This window comes from Poecilia latipinna, unplaced genomic scaffold (assembly GCF_001443285.1).
Source record: "Poecilia latipinna isolate Pla-1442-1.1 unplaced genomic scaffold, P_latipinna-1.0 Scaffold2570, whole genome shotgun sequence".
In the NCBI taxonomy this organism is placed as follows: domain Eukaryota; kingdom Metazoa; phylum Chordata; class Actinopteri; order Cyprinodontiformes; family Poeciliidae; genus Poecilia; species Poecilia latipinna.
Window position 1 is genome coordinate 43,857 of NW_015115186.1, and position 19,453 is coordinate 63,309.

The window sequence follows — 19,453 nt, forward strand, 5'->3', positions numbered from 1 at the left end:
CCTTTCAGTCTGTCTTAGATATTAGACTTTGACAAGTTTGTTTTCTCTTTGACACAGAAGGTGAACAGAAAGATTTGGGTCAGTACAGTTGGGAGCCCAGTATGTTCTGTAATTTTGACATTATATGATGTAGTATCACAGGAAAATGTTTGCTTTTCTTATACAAAGTCCCTGGTATTTGTAGTAAATTATATTGATAATGGTATTAGATGAACAACAGCATAACAGTAGCTATCACAGATTAGTTGTTTTTTCTTTATTAGTCTTGCATGCAGAGTTACGGTCCTCAGTTAAGATAGGATCTCTATTGATTATTTTGTGTAGGAAAAAGTGCATAAGAATAACTTCCTAAAAAAAAAATTTACAACGAATTATTGTAAAAATGGGCTAACTAATATGTACCCTTGTGATCCAATTAGTTTCAGCTGTATGAAAATCAGAGGAGAGGCTTCTTACTATTATGCTAAAATAAAGAATTTGTAAAGGACTTGCTGTTTTTTTTTTATTATTATTAATGAAACTGAAAGTCAAATGTGCCAAAGCATATATGATCCCTGCTGTGTCTTACCGGTATGAAGATGTAGGACGTCTAATCTTCACAGGGTTACTATGCAGTCTTGAATTCCTGGAGAAATATGGAGCTACATGGGAAATGGAACATGTTGTATTTTCTTGATGTCTGTTCTCAGGGTGATTCGCTGTTGGTATGACATCGTCATGTTCACCTGGACCATCGGTGTCAAACTCCAGACCTTGAGGGCCGGTTATCTTGCAGCTTTTAGATTGGTGGTTCCTGATCCAACAGCATGCAGTCAGGTTCTAATGACCTCATCATTTCTTTCATATGTGTTTAAGCAGAGATGTGTTCAAGTTGGAGGAGAGTCTCTGATTGTTAGTGGGTTTTTCTGTGCAACAGTAGCAGCTCCACTCCTTAGTAGAATCCTCCGTGGCAGACTGTCCTCGCCTTTGAAATGACCCCTCTTGTTTAGATTAGGCTGCATTTGTTCTGTTCTTCATTCAGATTAAGATGAGGTTACCACCTGTCATTGTTTGGCTTATTAGCAGATCATATTCAGGGTCTAAACATGATCTGTGATGATGGTAATTACATTAATTTTGCAAATAATTGCAGTCTATCTTCTTAAAGCAACCTGGACTCGACGCAAAATGCCCGCAAAAGAACAAACACAGTAAAGTTGGTGGGCTAAGAGGGAAAGATGGCTGTAATTACACAAACATTCCTGTAGATGGCACCAACGCGTTCTGTGTAAAATGCAGCATCAGAGGAAGAAACTGTTGCGACTCTTTGTGTTCTGTTTTAAGCTGTGATCCATAAAAAAAACAACTTAATGCGCCATTTTAGCTGGACAATCAGCGACTCATTTAATCATGTTGGACGGCAGCACGTCCGGGAATGAACCGGGGCTCTCAGCTTTACAGAACCGGGTCTCTGAGCCCGCAGATGAGACCCCATCCTCCAGGTTCCTGCAGGCTGAGCAGGAGCTGAACGCCCTCCTCCGGGGGCTCACCTTCGGGGGGCCCGTCCGCTACATCTACAACCCGCTGGAGTACGCCTGGGACACCCACCGCTGCTACGTGGAGAAGTACTGCCAGACCGGGAAGACGGTCCTGTTCCTGGGGATGAATCCTGGACCTTTCGGCATGGCACAGACCGGGGTGGGCACCGTCAGCAAGAGCAACTGTTTACATTTAACCTGCTCTGCAGAACTGTTAAATCAAACTTTAAGGTGTTTTATGGTAACCAAAAATACGATAACCGTGCAGCAGAAGAAACATTGAATTGGGTTTTATTTATTTCACGAATAGAAACCTCAAAAGTGTGGTGTGCATTTTTGTTCACCTTCCAAAACTTTGATTCTCCAAAATAAAATCCAATTCAACCAATTAACTTCAGAAGTCGACTAATCAGCGAATAGTCTATTTGGGTGCACAATGCGCTGTTCACATCTGGACATTTAAAAAGTATGGTACAATTGCTAGCCTGCCAAGACAATGACGTCAACCTAAGCTGAGAGGCCAGCTAAGGAGCCTAATTCAGAGAAACTGGCCCATGATAACTCTGGAAGAGCTGAAGAGACCCACAGCTTATCTGGCAGAACAACTATTATTTTTCTCACAAATTTGGTCTTTATAGAAGAGAATTGAAAAAAAAAAAACAAAGTCCTGTTTTATCACATGTAATGTAAAATAACAGCAAACATATGGAAAAGGGTGTTAGGGTCAGATCAGACCAGAATGGAAGTTTTTGGCTTGCATGCAAAAGGCTGTGTGTGGAGGAAAAATTACTTTAATTTCAACTATTTGTTGAAATCGTCACTTTGTTGGGACAGTATAATATGAGACAGGTAATTTCTAGAAACAACCAATCAGAGCCAGTAGGAGGGTCTTATCACTGTCAATCACAATCTCTTATGGTTCTGCTCATCCTACCTTCCTTTCTCCCCATGGCTGCTTGCTATGCTGCAGTTAGCATAGCCTGTTGTGAATGCTCAGTCTAGTTAGCATGGTCACCGTTGAAGGCGGATCAAGTGTTTTTCTGTAATGGTAAGCCATCAACACATTTAGTGGAGGATGATTGGGCTAAGACCCTCCCCTTGATTCTGATTGGTTGTTTTTGGTTGGAGCCATGAATTTTTTCAGATGGTAATAGCTAAGGGAGGATGTGGAGGGGATTGATCTTTTCACAGATAATCTGTCTCATAATACCCTTCACAACGTGGTGACAGTGTTTTCTAGTTACATGCTGCGCAGTTAAGGCTCAGTGTGAATGACGTGTCTCTGTCTGTTTCAGGTCCCGTTCGGTGAGGTGAAGTCAGTCGTTGATTGGCTGAAGATCTCAGGTGAGGTCGGTCGCCCTGCCGAGGAGCATCCAAAGAGGCGGATCCTGGGCCTCGGCTGCACTCAAAGCGAAGTGAGCGGCGCTCGCTTTTGGGGTTTCTTCAGAAAGCTGTGCGGCGAGCCCGAGCAGTTCTTCCGCCACTGCTTCGTTCACAACCTGTGCCCGCTGATCTTCATGAGCGCCAGCGGGAAGAACTTGACGCCGCCAGAGCTGCCTGCAGCGGAGCGAGAGAAGCTGCTGTCCCTGTGTGACGCGGCGCTCTGCAAAGTGGTGGAGGCGCTGGACGTCTCCATGGTGATCGGCGTGGGGAAGGTTGCGGAGCAACGGGCGCGGCGGGCGCTGTCCGCCGCGGGTGTCGTTAATGTGCGAGTCGAGGGCGTCATGCACCCGTCGCCCAGGAACCCGCTGGCCAATAAGGGCTGGGAGGAGGTGGCTAAAGCCAAGCTGGCGGACCTCGGTGTCCTCCGTCTGCTGAGTAGCAGCTAACGAGCTGCAGATCCAATCTTACAATTCATCATGAGGTGCTGAAAAATGCTGCCGCTAATACCTTCCGACCACATGCTGCTCCATATTCAGCTTGTTATCACAAACACAGTCTGTGACCTTCCTCTTTGACGTGGAGAAATCTTAACACAAGTCTGCAGAGTTAGCATGTCTCCCCATCAGCATTGACAGCTTGAAGTGCATTAAATATTCATCCTCGGAACTACAGAACATCACTGTTTCTGTTGTAGAAACGGTTTGTACGTTTTGGGTTTCTTCTTGCTGGTAGACTGCTCACATCTGAGAAGGGAGTTTGGTCCGTCGTTATGCTGAGCTTTATGCAGGACTCCTGCAGCCTGGAAAGATATGGTATTTTATTTCTGAATGTATTTTGGACTAAATTGGTATGAAAATGAGAGTAAACAAAAGTATCTGCATTTCTGGACTTGGTTTATAACCCCAGGGTCTAAATGTGCCAGCCTGCCTTCCTTCCTTCCTCGTCTTGCTACCTTTCTGGTGCAGTTACTTCTTCCCCTTTCTGCCTCTTTCCTATCTTCCTTCCGTCTTTCTACCTTTGTCTCATTTGTTCCTACTTCTTTTGGTTCTTTCATTCCCCCTTCTGTCCTCATTTTCTTTCATTTCATTCTGTTATTCTTTTCCATTCTTTCCTTTCTTCCGTTCATTCCTTGCATCCTTCCTTCCTTTTGCTCTTTGTGTCCCTCCTTACTTCGTTCCTGACATGTTTATGACTTTGCTGCTTTATGTTTTGCAGAAATTTGAGTGGCTCCATTATGTGTGGGGACATAAGCTCTCCATCTTAAGCTTGCCAGTGAACATCTGAATGATTGAGAGTGCATTAAATATTAATCCTCAAAACAGAACCTGTTGTAGTCAGATGAGACCAAAATCCAGTTCTCTGTGATGGAGCCGAAACATTCTGCCGGGGCACAATTCGGCGGGGTATCAAACATTTATTTCTTCCATATATCTGAAGCTTGGGGACACTCTGTTCCGCTTTTATGTTGTAATGAAAATGACAACAAATACGTAGAAATAAATCATCAGTTAGACTTTACTTCCAACCAGGTGGCTTATCAGCAGATTAAATGTTTCCACGATGGGCCCAGAAACACCGGCTTTCCTGACATAAACTACTAAAATGGCACCTAAATGTAACCATGGCTACATCTAATATATACTTATGCTGCATTACATCCTGTTGAAAGAAATGTTACAAATGTGAGATGCTATTTTTTTATTCTGCTGTTTATCTCTTTTGTTATATTTATTTGGTTTTCATAACGTATTGGTTGTTTTCCTCGGGTCTGTTTTAAGGTTCTGTGTCTTTCAGGGTTTTTGCTACTAAAATAAAAACACTCCTCTCTACAAATAAATGTTAAATCTTTTCCTAATGTTTTGTGTGCTGAAAAAATATAAAAGTCCTAAAAAATGTTACATTTTTACTTGTGATTCAGCATATTTTTTTGCCACTTAGTATAAATATTTTCACAGTATGTTAAAGAAGCACCTACCTAGTGTGTTTACTAAGAAATGTCCTGTCTTGAAGCTTGTTGAAGATTATATTGATTTAATCAACAAAGAATGTTGGCTTAGTAATGAAACATTTATTACCAATTTGATTTTAAGTCCATGGATAAATCGGAGACATTTAAATATGTCAAGTCTTAATGTTTTATTATCTTGCCTTCTTTTTCTCTTATTTTTGGTTATATCTTAGTCATAACATGATGTCTTTAGCTAACAAAAACGAAATAGTAATTTATGAGAGGAAAATAATGTACGAACTCACTTAATCTTTATGTTCTTAAAAGGGCAGAAAATATATTTTTGTCCTTTAGGAGAATTATTTTGTGTGGATTTTCCATCTCCTCTGTCTGTCATCTTAGCCGTGGAGCGCCGCTGCACTGCCATCTAGCGTCCAACGTGGACGTGTGCCATTTTAGCAAAGTCACAGGATATAAATATATGTAGTACGTAGACAACAGCTCGCCCTGAACATAAAACTTATTAAAAGGTTCACATGATTTTAGCTATTTTTGTCCCTTGTTGTTGGTGTCATTTACACGGTGTGACGGTATCTCCCGAGTCCTGCACACCCTCTGATTATTGCAACATGTCCAAACTACAAGTAGCACACGCTCAGAATATGTTTTTCTTCTCTGGGAGTTGAAGTCTGGAGAGCGACTTTGCCCCCTTACCAGCGATGCACTCACTACATCTCCCATAATCCCCTCTGCATCTGAGATGTTTATCTGGACTCCACATGGTCCAGGGGATGTTGTGAAACTCCTGCACCTGACAGAATTGCTCATCACTTTCTCCAGACTGATCGGATCTGTGACGAGGAGCTGAGGGCAGCCGTACATTTCTCAAGAGATTAAGGTCTGATTCGTTGTTCATTATCAAAATCTGACATTTAAATATATAACAAACAAAAAAAACTAGCATTAAGATGAGTTTTAAACTGATTTTTTTTAAGTTTATAGATCTAAACTAAGCAAATATTAGTTTAGATAATTGTAAGTGTTTTGGATTGAAATTGACTTTTTTAAAATACATTTCCTCTGAATCTTTACTCAAACAAATGTAATAACTTTTTTTTGCCCTTGTTAGAAGGATTAGATTACTTTTTACTGTGACTAAGTAAAAATACTTTTAAGATCACTCAACCAAAATCTGATTCATAGTTCCCATTATTCCTGTTGTTTAATCTTATAGTATTTAATATGGCTTGCAGGTTTTGCTTTAACTAAACTCCCACAGAGAGTGTGCGCGCGTGTGTGTGTGTGTGTGTGTGTGTGTGTGTGCGTGTGTGTGTGTGTGTGTGTGTATGGTGTATGATCTTGTTGCTTGCTCATACACACACAGCTGTATTCCTGAGCTCAGCTATCACCTTTCATCAGCTGTTGTCATCCAGAGGGAAACCGGAGCTCATCAAACCGGAGCCATGTGTGTTTTCTTCCTCAACAGCAGAGCTTCCTGTCACTTATGGATAAACAGCCGGTGGTGGTGTTTCGAAATGTGGGACAGTTGTACTTCCCCCAAACCAGGGTGGAGTGCCATTACAGTCTGACATCAGAGCATGGGTGGAGCAGCAGTGACTGGATAGGCATTTTTCAGGTATAATAACCCACATTAGGATCAATTTTTTAACCCTTGAGTGAATGATGGAAAGAATCTGCTTCACGTAGTTTGTGTTTTATGGGTTGTCTCCTGTGTGGCAGATGGGCTGGTCTTCAGTCAAACAGTATCACACCTACACGTGGGCTCTGGTTCCTGAGGGCTACACGGAGGGAACCAGCGTCAACCACTGCGCCGTTTTCCAGGGTACCAGTTAAATTTATGAATTACTTACAGCACGTCTCGCCACGCTCAGCAACAGTATAATCAGACTCTGAATCTGTGTCCGTGACTCACCAGAGAGTCACGGACACAGTGCTGTATTCATGAAGCACTTTAAAAACAACACAGTTGAACAGAGTGAAATAGAAACAACTCAAATAAAATAACAGTGACTGTAAAAACAAACACTTCAAGTTGAGTTAAAGATGAGCGTCATGTCAACAGCAGCTTTTTAAGCTTTTTTCACAGGTGAATCCAAAACTATTCATGCCCTTGACAGATTTTTATTGACACTTCTTTCACTTTGTTTTGCTATCATTTTAAAGACACCTGCCTCCAATAAAAACGATTAATAATTTGCACAGATTTGGGGCTTAACTGAATATTGAGAAACCAATAGTTGGGGCCTGCCATAGCAATGCATAGGGAGATCCTCCATGCATCGCATGGCAGCCACCTATTCTAGACTTTTTACAAGAAAATCAGCATCTGTTACACTGACACCAGCCCTGATGTGTGTAACACATCCTACAATCTATAATATGTTTTCTGGAGATGTTGGCATCAGGGCCACGGCTATAAACTCAATGCATCTCTGAATAATGCTGCTTATGTTAAATCATCTAGTGGTGGAAAAAGCAACAAAAAAACGATTATGCTATGTACTTAATATGAAATATATGCACACATATTCATGACATGCTTTGATTAAAGTAATTTATCTTCGTTTTAATTCCAGTACCGAAAAATTAACTTTACACCAGGTGAGTCTCTCACCTGAGAATGTGAACCTACTGGGCTGATTCTGTGCCTTCAAATAATTTTAATGCTCCTGTAGAAGATTCATAACTAAAAAGTTATAGGAACCTACAAGTTAACTTGTAAGGAACAGGTGTGAAAAAACAGTCTGTGTGCTACACTCAAGAGAGAGATTCCTTTGATGCATCAAAGAGTGATGTCATCACTGATGATGTCATTGTTACCATAGGAACTAAACATTCTAATGGTGCATTCACACTAAACACGTTTTGAGTGTCAGGCGAGTCTGCTTTATATTCAAAGTCTATGTGAAGTATTTGATGTGCTGGACGCGTCAAACGCTCCAAACGGTTCAAATGGCGCCGCGCTAGACGCTCGAAGAGCGCCGCAACGGCCCTCGGCGCGCTTCCACATAGAGTTTGAATGTAAACCAGATGCGCCTGACAGTCAAAATGTGTTTGGTGTGAACGCACCATTAAATGTCCAGTGTCATATTAGGTCCACCATATTAGGACCAAAGACTTGTCCTGATATGATGGATTGCTTTGGGTAATGTTTAGAGGTAAGACGTGAATTTAGGTTTAGTTAATGTTAGGAATACACTAGCATTAGTTTGGGTTAGGGAAAATGTCTGGGTTAGGCAAAATCGCAGCTATGAAGGGAAATCAATGCAAAGTTCTAATATGGGACGAAATAGTTTTATAGCTTTTTGTTTTCTAAATCATTCTATAAATAATGATGGTATAATGTTAGGTTGTTTTTCTGCCAATTGCATAGCTGCAGTACACTAGTAGTCTGATGTGACACATTGTTGAATGTGTCTCAGCACATTCAACACATTAGAAACCAATCAGAACCAAAAGTTTGCCTTTTGGTTCTGATTGGTTGTTTCTCTGGTTGTTAGTAGCAGAGCTAAATTAATTTTCACAAATTCTCTGTTTTGTATTCTATTGTCAACTGTTTAACAAGTATTCATCCATCATCTGTATGTTATATGATGGATGATATTTGGATGATTCATCTATCATCTAACATACTTATGTATGTTAGATGATGGATGAATATTTGTTAAACTGTTTGAGGCTTTGCCAAATTTGTTCAAAGGCTCAAATTTTCATAATGCAAAGTGTTAGCAAACCCCAAGGGTTGGATAGTGACCTAGGTTAGTGCCACCTGGGTGTGGGTCGGTGTAAAGGCCGAGCCGGGCTTAGCTTGACCTTCGTACCAACGCCAACATGAAGACCCTCCATGCAACCAGTGGACATTGGTCGCATGGATGTCTGCCTTTCCTCGGATCTTGATGTTTGTGTGGCGGTTTGGCTTTGCGTTGACTCCTCTGTTTGCAACCTGAGTGTGGGTCGGCGCAAAGGCTGAGCCAGGCTATGCATGGAGACCCCTCGTTGATTCAAGGTCTGTCTTTCTTCAGGCCTCCCTGGTTGATTGGAGGTCCATCTTTCCTTGGACCTCTCTGGTTGATTCAAGGTCTGTTTTTCTTCAGACCGCCCTGGTTGATTGGAGGTCTGTCTATCCTTGGTCTCCTCTGTTTGTAGGGAGCCTTGTCTTTGCAGGGGGACCTCTGGTCGGGTGGAGCATCTAGGATGGTTGTTTTCTAGAGCAAGTTTCAACTCCACCTTCAGGTCCGCAACCTGATCCTGCAGAGCTTTCACCATTTCCTCCTGAGCCTTAAATTTGGAAGCTTGCTCAGAGTGACTTTTGAGCTGCTCCTCATATTTGAGTCTCACTCGGTATTCTTCAACCATTACTTCAATCAGACCTTTATTGCGGGAGGCATATTTTGCAGCCTCCCACTTGAAGTACTCCAGCTGTTGAAGAACATTCTTGTCAGTTGTAACTTTGGAAGAGCAAGAAACCTGTTCACGTTTGACTTGCAGGTGACGTTCTTTTTCCAACAGTTTTTGCAGTCTTTGAATCTCCTCCTGCTGGGATTTGACTTCAGCCTGACATGCAATCGTTCTGTCTCTTTCCTCACGGAGTTCAAAATTCTTTCTCTGCAGTTCTGTTTTAAGATCGTCTACCTGCTTTGTCAAATCTTTGACGTGTTGGCTAGTCTCTGCCACGTCTTCCACTGAGGGGGTGATCTTGAAGCCAGCAGAGGATGTTGTTTCCTGCTTGACTTCCAATGATCTTGGACTCTCAAAGTCACCGGAAGGACTTGATTCCCCCTGGATCTTTGATTCATCTTCCGGCTCAATGGGGCTGACGCTGTCATCTTCAACAGGGAAAATGACAACGTCGTAGTCGACTTGGATGTTGTGGTCTACCATGTCGACCCATGAAAGCTTAGCTGGAAAAGCTTCATGTTCGCAAACAATCTGTTGTTGCTTCATATCTATATCGTAGTAACTTCTTGCTTCTCTGAACGTCGAACGTGCTCTGAAGGGTGATCTGTCGCGATAGAACTGTGGAACAGATCAGAGAAAACTCTGTCTGTGAGCTACATTCAAGAGAGAGATTCCCTTGTGATATCATAGAGTAAAGACATCACTGCTGATGTCATTGATACCATTGGAACTGAACATTCTATCCACCTTACTCCTGGGAGGCTTACTGGGGAAACGATTATGGGTCTTACTTCTGGTGACTAGTGGAAGTAGCAGTATTTCATTGTAATTTATAGGGTTTTTGGCTAATCTATATTCATGATAGAAGTTACATTTCTTTTGTCGGTTAATACACTGCACAAACATTAGCATTTCACTGCTCCCCATTAGCATTAGCCTTTTCCCTAAAAATAGCTTTTATCTATTTTTCGTATTTTTTAGTCACACTTAGTATACTGAATGGAGGAAGAAAATGTAAAACAATATGCTAGCGACAGCATTTAGGCTAATGTTAGCAATTTGGCTCATTTTAACTTGTACACTAATTTTAACATACAGATGGACTAAGTCCATGTTACTCAACATGTTTGTGACTCTCCACATGCTATTGAGTACATTGCAACTTACTTTAACATCAATGCTAATTTGTAGCATCAGACAGGCACACTTTGGCAGGCCCCATTTAAATTTCTTCAGAAATGTTCTAATTTCTCAATATTCTTTTCTCTCTATCATTATTGATACATTAAGCTTAAACAGCATTTTGATTTTTTTGTAGAGAATAAGATATTTTAAAATATATTTACTCTGGTTACCTCAAGTTTTTAACTTTGTAAAAGACGCACATCTTTCAGAAATGATACATTTGGTGTTGCAGGGTTTAGACATTCAGATACCAGGCACTGTAATCCATCAATAACACAGAAAATACTTAATATTTCATTTATTTTATAGTGATTCAGCCAATGTGAGTACAGTGAAGCATTGAAGATGCTTTGTCTCATAGAGCCAAAAAATGAATCAGGCAATATTGTTAGCTTTTTTGAAACTCTGCACATTTCCCCCATCCGTTGTAAATTAATTGATGCATTAAGCTCCTGTGATCATGTTAGTATCATAAACTACAAGATAGATTTTGCGTGTGTGAAAATCAACGGGGAATATCGAAATTATATTTTGCGTCTTAACAGAAATATGTCAACTATTTTAGCTAAGTAGAACAGGTTTTTAAATGCTTTTCCACAGTTTCCAATGCAAAACCCAAAGAACTGAGATCAACTAAGAATATCCAGCTCAAGAGCTTTTTATCTATTAACCCGTTAATGTTTAAGGTTTACCGTATTTGAAACTATAAGCCTGGATATAAACGGTGAAGCTCTATATTTCTTCTGCAGCGTCGTACTTGCCTAGCCCCAGTGCTGTGGAGTACCAGTTTGCTTATGTGGATAAGGAGGGAAAGGTTTGTGCTCGCAGTCGTCCGTTCACGTTCTGTGCCCCAAAGCCGCTGGAGGAGCTGGAGACGCTGAAGGAGGAGCAAGATGAGGAAGATGGAGAGGAAGAGGATCTGATGCTGGTCATCCCCAGAGCGCAGCTGCTGCAGGTGAGGGAGGGAAACTCCCGCATTTACTGTGACGGTGAACTGTGATGAAGACTCCGACATTGAGGAATTAGCAAATCCTCTGACCGGTTTCTGTAAAAAAGGAAAAAACTCTCCCGCGTTTGCCTTTACTGTCACCAGAGTCGGCTCGAGCAGAGCCTCAAGAAACAGGCGGGCTTGCAGAGAGCTCTGGACGACGCCAAGAAGGAGGCGGAGGCCGAAAAAGAAACCAGCAAAAGAGCAAGACTGGAGTGGGAGACGGAGAGGCAGGCGATGAAGGAGGAGATCACTGAGCTCAGAGACAACCTGAGGCAGAGCTGTGAGATGCTGAAGAGGCTGGAAGAGAAACACATGGTAAGAAGGGCTGGATGCCGAACCACACTGGTTTCTATCCACACACTGAAACACACTGAACACGCATAACTGTGACAAACGCAGAGATATCCCCAAGCCCGTTTTCATTTTCACTTTTTTATCACATTACAACCACAAATCTAAATGAGATTAAATGTGACAGATCAAGACAAAGGTGGTCCGTAATTGTGAAGTGGAAGGAAAATGTTCAGCATATTAGCTGATATTTTAAAAAGTGGAGTACAGCAGGAACTGAAACAGCAGAGAGAAAAGACTTCAGTGAACGAATGAAGTCTCTGGAGGAGCTGCAGAGAGCAGTTCAGCTGATTCTACAGGGACTGTCAGTCTGCTGGCCTTTATGGATGACCAGCAAAATACAAACAAATATTACAAATCTCATTTTTATTTCTCCACAAACCTGCAAAATAACCAACTGGAAGAATTTGTTGTGTTTAAATGAGACTAACATTGATTATTTTTTTGTTTTTGTTGTTTACTCTACATGCACAATGCTTTGTGAAGTTGAAAACTAATTTTTTGCCTCATCTTGAACATGCCATCACACAAAACCTGGCCGTGGCAGCGTCTTGCTGAGGAGATGATTCTTTTAAAAAGAGACAGAGCAGCTTAAAAACTAAACTGGAAGCTCGAAAAGAAAAAAAAAGAGTTGAAATCTGTGGTGAGATTTCAAATTGAATTTCAGGTCTGTTCTAATTAATATTAAGTACAGAAAATAAAAATAAAAAGTTTCAGTCTCTTTAGGTCCAAATTTGGTATCCATATTGCTCCTAAGGCTGAGCTTTGAGTCTGAAAAAAACAAAAAACAAACAAAAAAAAACTTCTTGTTGTAAAGGAAATTTTGAAACCATGCTTCAATTTCCTCCCACTCCTCAGTTTTTGGAAAACTGTTTTCATCCGAAGCTTGCAGCTGTAATGAGGCAAAAGGTTTCTAAAACACTACAATCGATCATGTCTTATGCTGAAAGGATGTAAGGTACAGTCAGGAAATTCAGAGCTCTGAACTGAGAAAACTTGTGGCTGAAAAGGGCGAGAGCCTGCAGCAAGTCCAAGACCTGAGGGATGAGGTGAAGGTTCTGGCTGACAGAGAAGAGCAAGCCAACATGGAGCTCCAAAGGCAAGAGTCTGAAATATGTACGTGACTGCATCTTATTAATTGCAACTAAAGCTTTATCTTTGTTTTCACAGGCTGAAGGAGAGAGTGAAGAAAATGTCCTCCCAGATGAAACACGATGAGGACAAAAGGAAATCCCTGCAGGTGTGAAACTCTGACGGCAGCTTAGTCACAAAGCAGCTTTGTGGAAACAACAAGTTACGTTTTACTTTTACTTCAGTGATTTCATTCGGAAGTATCGCTACTCTTACTTGAGTAAAATCTGCAGTTTCTTTTAAAGTTCCATAAGTTTTATATTGAAATAAATTAATTTGGAAAACAAAAATTAATTTGCCTGATTTTGTTATTTTGTGAATGATTTTCATTTTGGTCTTTAAAATACCAAAACTTCCACATCACTTTATATTTTTGTCCATCTGATGATCCCCAAAATCTGATGTTTTGATGAGTTACTCAGCATTTAATACTTTTTACTCGAGTAATTTCTTGGACGGACTGTTTTTTTTACGGTTACTTGAGTAAAAATCTGTTGAAGCTGCTCTTAATTGTGCACAGCTTTTGGGTGCTCTACCCACCTGCCTGCCTCTGATTGTCTCCATCTTTTCCCATGCAGGTGGAAGTGGAGGCCTCAGCTGCAGAGCTGCACAGCCTGCAGGAGCAGCTGGAAGCCAGCGACCACGTCGCCGAAGGCCTGCGCAAAGAGCTGCGAGACCTGAGCACCCAACGCAACCACACCCACGCCGAGCTGCACCAAGTCCGCCTCCAGGTGGCGCAGTTCACTCTGCAGCTGTCAGACCAGGACCTGGCCCTCAAGGAGGAGCGGGCCACCTGGGCCCTGGAGAGAGAGGCTTACAGGCATGCAGCAGAGGTGAAGATCCAGCAGGACCCGGTTCAGGGCAAGCGTGAGACGTACGTGGAACCAAACTTATTCTCAGTCCTGTTTTTCATCTTTTCTTTTTCTTTTTTGTGTGCAGGTTGATAAGAAGAAAGTCCAGGATCTGAGCTGTGAGCTTCAGAGGAAGGAGGAGTGGCTCCAGGAGGAGAGGACAGAACGAGACAACCTGGAGGCAGAGCTCGGGAGAGAAAAGGTGAGCTGCCAAAAACACAACGAAAGCCAAAGCACCAACACACCATCAGCTCAAAACGTGAAAACACAGTCGCTCGCTTGCTCAGAATGTGTTTCGGAGAAGCACGCCAGAGTTTTCTTACACAAATAGACGAGCTTCCACGAACAGTGAGCAAACAGTTCCCGACATGCGATGAGCGCAGGGCCGTGTCAGACGTCACAGGGTGTGAGTTTGCTGTTCCCCCTGCAGGTGCTGCTGAGCGAGGCCAAGCGGGAGCTGCAGGAGCTGAAGGCCGCTCTGAGGAAGGTCCAGAAAGGCAGAGAGCAGGAGCTGCTGCACAAGCAGGCAAGGCGTCACCGCCGCAAGCAACTCAGGGTTCAATGCAAAACTTCTCTGATTATTGTAGATTTGATTGAACGCGTTATTCTGAAAATCATAGTGTTCAGTTCTTCTGCTTATCGGTGTAGCTAATTATGTCACTTTTAGTAAATAAAATCAATTTTAGTTTAGTAAATAAATACATCTTTTGTGTTTACAACTAAAATGTTGCCAATTTGTGCTCTGAAACAGGTTTTATCTGAAAGCCTAAGTCTTCAAGTTCAGGTGTTAATCTGAGTCGCAGTGTTAGATTTTCAAAGTAGAAACCTGACGTAAACATATAATCCCAATCCACAGATAGTAATTTGCCATCAAACACGAAATATGATCAGCAAAACTTTAGCTTCATACATTTTGGGCAGAATGAGCCCGTTTTTAATGTATTGAAATAAATAAATTAGCTATAATGTGTCACGTGATAAAGTAGGTAAACCTGCTGCACACGTGTTCCAGTTTACACTTTTTAATTCCTTTTAACTGAGTTAAACATCTGAGTTAAAATAGTCGTCTAAAACCAAAACTCTCTTAACCTGGAGTTATAAATGTGAGCTAACCAAGAGTTAAGCGTTATTTGCCTTTTAATTGAAATGCAATAAAATCTTCATTTATTTCAAACATGTAAAAGGTCACAAAAAAAATTAACAATTAAGAATAAAGCAGAATAATTTCTGCATGCTGTTTTTGTTGTGATTTTTCCTCCACTTCCAGAGATACTAATCTAATCATTTTTGTCTTACTGCGATGATCTGCGTGACCGAAACCTTCCAGGATTTGGTGACTTGCATTCGGCAGCTGGAGATGAAGCTGGGCATCGGGGAAGAAACGGACCCAAACAACACCGAAGTTAAACGTATCTGTAAGTGTATGGAAAAAGGACTTTCATGAACCGGACCGGCAACTTTATTCTAAGGAGGATTAAAAAGAAGGAATGTTTTGAAACAGCTCCAGGTTCTTCATCTGAGAAACAGGATTTGGCTCCATCAGCTGCTCCCAGATCTGCTTCTTCGTCTTCCTCCCCGGAGGAAAGCTCCACCTCTGAGATCCCAGCCGAGACTCTGAGCCAAAGCGAAGGTGACGAGTCGCCCGTTGACTCACAGGTACGCCCAGCCCTAAACCAAACAACCATTAACGGCGCCTGCATTAGGGATTGACCCACTCTGACTGGGTAAATATTTGATTGTTGTCTCAAGAGATTCCTGCAGCTCTGCTGTGTCACGACTGTTTGCTCCAATTTCATTGTTGAACGTCCGGGTTTGCTGGCTGCTGCAGAAACAGGCCGGGGCAAGACGATCTGTCTGCAGGGATGGTGTGAATAAATTAGACGAAAGCAAACAGTGTGTAAACAGAAAAACCATAAAATGACCAGAAACCGGTTTAATAACCAGCCTGTTAATATTCAAATGTAAATCATGTAATTGCCATTGAGCACAGAAGAGACATATTTACAAAGGAGACATGTTTATTTCCTAACTGAAAGGAGATTACATTTTTAATTCATGCAAGGTAAATGCTACTTTATGTGTTTGTGATTATTTAGCTTGTCTTATGCTGTAGCAAGTTAACGAAACAAACTCCAAGCTTCAGGAAAGAACATCATATTGTTGGAGCGTCTCCAATAACCTTATTATCTGCAGTGTTGTCGAAGAGGAGGAGGAAATAAAAACAGCATACCTAATAATAAAAATGTTTTTTCCTTTATGTGCCGCAGCGCAGATTAGAAAATTATAAAGCAGCAAGTTAAATCAGAAATTTGTAACGAACCGCATCCTCCTGCGTTCGACATGCAGAAACAATTTTTAGTTTTCAATGTAGCGCATAAAAGCCATATTTCCCCGGAAGCCGGTAAATCCGACCCTGGAAATACAGGCTCTGACTCAAGTTTCTGTGAAATCAGGATGAAAAATCTCAGCTCAGCAAAGCCCAACCCGGCGAAGGGAAGCAGCTGATCCTGCCTGAACTCGTCAACCCCGTCCTGAGGTGAGAAGAGTCCAGCCACACCGAGCTCTGCGCCGAACATCCTCTCTAACGCAACTTAGAGGCTGTGTCGCTGAAACACATCGGAGTGAAAATGTGCCCGGTGCTGATGGGAACTTTTCATATGTCTCATTATTTAATCTGTGGCTTTTGATTTGTTTGAACCACTCTTTTCAAGATCAAATGATGCATACAACTTGAATGATAAAAAACAAACAAACAAACAAACAAACAAAAAACAAACAAACAAACAAACAAGAAAAAGAAATGGCAGCATAAGTTTTAATTTATACACACAGAGTCAAATATCTGCATGCAGCCCACTTTGCACCTGATCTTCATGCTTTTTGCAACCCTTTTGAGCTGCATGTCACGTTATGATGTTATTCCTTCATCTAAAACAGGCCTGGAGTGTTGCTTTGTTTCTCCTGTGCATATGTCAGAAAAAGTAGGAATTTCTTAAACAGACAGAGGCCCAGTTTCAGTGCACCAAGTTGTGAAGTCGACAAGTGCAGCATTCTTTTTTTTTTTTTTTTATAAAAACCGAAAGGTAACATAGTTACATGATTGTGCTATAAAATAGCACCGTGCGCCTGGAAAATACTTAAAGCTGCCTTTTTAACTTGTTCATGACAGATTTGAAGAGTTAAATTAAGTTCACGAGTCCATAACCTCTCACCAAGTCGAGGTCGGAGCCTTCCAGAAGCCTGTTTTGTTCGGTCCATCTTCAGTTTTGACGTGTGTTTTGGATCGCTGTCCTGCTGGAGCACAGCTTTCAATTACGTGACTCAGACTGTCGGATTAAAATTGGCTGTAATGTTTATGAACAGCCCAGGAACCACCAAGCCCAGACTCAATCATAACATACGTCACTGTCCCCACCGACGCCGGCGTCACGTCGCCACGGACTGACATGAAGCTCTGCTTCAACACTCTGAAGCCTGGCTAAGGTTTGCAGCTGCCCGCATGGAAAAATCAAATGCCTTCTGGAGGAAAGTTTTATGGTCAGAGAAGAGAAAGATTGAGCGATTCAGGGTGATATTTCTAAATGTGAGAACACCGTAGCAGTTGTCAGACATGGTGGAGGGAGCATCATGCTGAGGGTTTGTTTTTCTGCCAATTACACTGATGCGCTTCACAAAGATGAAGGAATAACGAATGAGGACTACGTATAAACTAAACGTCTGCTAAAAGCTTCAACTAGAGGGGCTGAAACTTGGACATGTTGGTGTTTTCCAACAGGACAATGATCCCAAACTGGACTTGTAATGTGTAAAACAGGTTAACTGATCTGATCCCTGACTTCTGATGCTTAGAAATGTTCTGGGCTGCGTTTAAAAAAAGCCAAGTCCATGCCTGGAAACCAAGCAGGCATAATGAGCTGCACCGTTTCTAATGAGAAGAGTTGATAGATTCCAGCCAGGCTGGAAAAACTGTGCAGCCGATTTTCCTTCCAAGGAACATTTCACCCGTGAGTCGTCAGAGACATTAAGTACACATTAAAAATAACACGAGCTCTAAATAACTGTGTTTGTATTTAGGAAAAACGGTTCATCAAAAGCCCCCAAATTATCGTGAAGCTGCTACCCACAGTGACGGAGGCGAACCACAAACAAAAGCAGCGATTTGTTTAAAATCAGCTAAAAGTTTGTTGTGAAGTGTAGATCTGTTACGATATTCTGTGAAACTTTCCTCTGTTTTCTCTGCAGTGAGCTGGCCGACTCCCCAATGTGGTAACAGGACAAGGAGCAAGCAGCTTTGGTGCCACTAGTGTTTATTTGAATCCAAACAAAACAAAGAGCATTTAGTTCTGATATTTGTGAAAATGCACTTTATTTTATTTTATTTTTTTCCTGCGTGGTCGATAGTTTCACGACTTAATCAGGTTATAGGAAATATTTCTCGTGTTGGGTGCGAACCTCGACTCAGGTTACGAGGATTTTAATACTTGCAATTCAATCCTCAGTGCTCCAGCCTTTAACCTTGCTGTAATGTGAATATGTGGCAAACGCTGTGAGAAATATGCCGCTGGCCTGACTTTCATACTCTATGTGTTGTTCCTGGTGCTATTTTGGCCCCTGGGTTTTGCATGAGAGCACGACTCCTGTGTGGGCGTGCGATCACGGTCAAGTGTGAAATGGTCTGTTTCAGCTTTCCAAGCACCGAGTCGGGAACATGAGCGCCTCTCTGCAGCGCCGCGGTGCCGGAAAACTGTTCAGGGTTCTTAGGAAAACGCTAGCAAGTGTTGTGTGGTTTCTGTGCTTTGTTGACAACATGATGCTGACAGAAAAGCAAGATCCTGATTATTAAAATGATACACAGACGTCTGCATGATGGAGGTCTTCACTTGACTGGAGTTAAAGATATTATTATTATTATTATTATTATTATTATTATTATTATTATTATTATTATTATTATTATTATTTTATTATTATTATTATTATTATTATTATTGCAGGGGAATATTCTCACTTTAAAAATATTTTATTTAAATACATGTAGTTAGTGTGAAAAAACATTTAAAAAAAAAAAAAAAATATATATATATATATATATATTTTTTTTACCAAAATCATTGTAAACACATCTATCGCCGCCTTTGTGGTGAACACGACTTAATTTACTGAGAGGACAGCACTCATTTGGCCAGGTTGGCACATTTATTTTTCATTTTATTCTGTTATAGAAGTACTAAATCCTGTAAAAACAGTTAACTTTAAAAAGCTTATTGTTAAAAAAATTCCTCTTTTTGAAAAAATTTGCGAAAACAATTAAATTGAATTAGTTGGGTTTTTTTGAATCCTGTTTTTGAAATTTTCCAAAAACAGTTAACTTTTATTAGCTTTATTTTTTTTAAGTACCTCTATGAAAACTGTAAAAACAATTAACTTAGCTTCGTGTTTTTTTAATTGTTCTTTTTGAAAAACTGTATGAGCAGTTAATTTTAATTTGCTTTATTCCTTTTAAAATAGCTCTTTTTGAAAAACAATTAATCTTAATTACCTTTATTTATTTTTTTAATTGCTCCTTTTTTTGTTTTCTTTTTTGGCTGAAGAGGCCCTTAGGAGCCACTTGTGGGTCTGGAGCCGCAGATTGCTGACCTCTGCTCTGGTCCACAGTCCTGGCTCCTCTGTTTTGATT

The 19,453-nt window shown here is 41.1% G+C and overlaps 2 protein-coding genes across 4 annotated transcripts; both read left to right on the top strand.

Annotated features, from left to right (window-relative positions):
• Positions 1–1,120: 1,120 nt before the first annotated feature.
• Positions 1,121–4,804, top strand: LOC106938342 (single-strand selective monofunctional uracil DNA glycosylase). The gene is made up of 2 exons (XM_015020362.1): positions 1,121–1,677; positions 2,813–4,804. Exons 1-2 carry the CDS (start codon positions 1,390–1,392, stop codon positions 3,344–3,346), a joined length of 822 nt encoding a protein of 273 aa, XP_014875848.1. The 5' UTR covers positions 1,121–1,389; the 3' UTR covers positions 3,347–4,804.
• Positions 4,805–5,618: 814 nt separating this feature from the next.
• On the top strand, positions 5,619–18,660 carry calcoco1b (calcium binding and coiled-coil domain 1b). 3 transcript variants are annotated; one of them, XM_015020359.1, is made up of 14 exons: positions 5,619–5,746; positions 6,335–6,484; positions 6,589–6,691; positions 11,202–11,407; positions 11,546–11,758; positions 12,805–12,893; positions 12,965–13,034; positions 13,504–13,758; positions 13,865–13,978; positions 14,207–14,302; positions 15,104–15,191; positions 15,278–15,432; positions 16,230–16,312; positions 18,019–18,660. In XM_015020359.1, the coding sequence occupies exons 2-14, from the start codon at positions 6,353–6,355 to the stop codon at positions 18,044–18,046; spliced, it is 1,632 nt and encodes a 543-aa protein (XP_014875845.1). In that variant the 5' UTR covers positions 5,619–5,746; positions 6,335–6,352; the 3' UTR covers positions 18,047–18,660. The 3 variants fall into 3 exon arrangements, with proteins under 3 accessions (XP_014875845.1, XP_014875843.1, XP_014875844.1); XM_015020357.1 differs by having other exon boundaries at positions 5,626–5,746; positions 12,745–12,893; XM_015020358.1 differs by having other exon boundaries at positions 5,626–5,746; positions 6,338–6,484; positions 12,745–12,893.
• Positions 18,661–19,453: the final 793 nt, after the last annotated feature.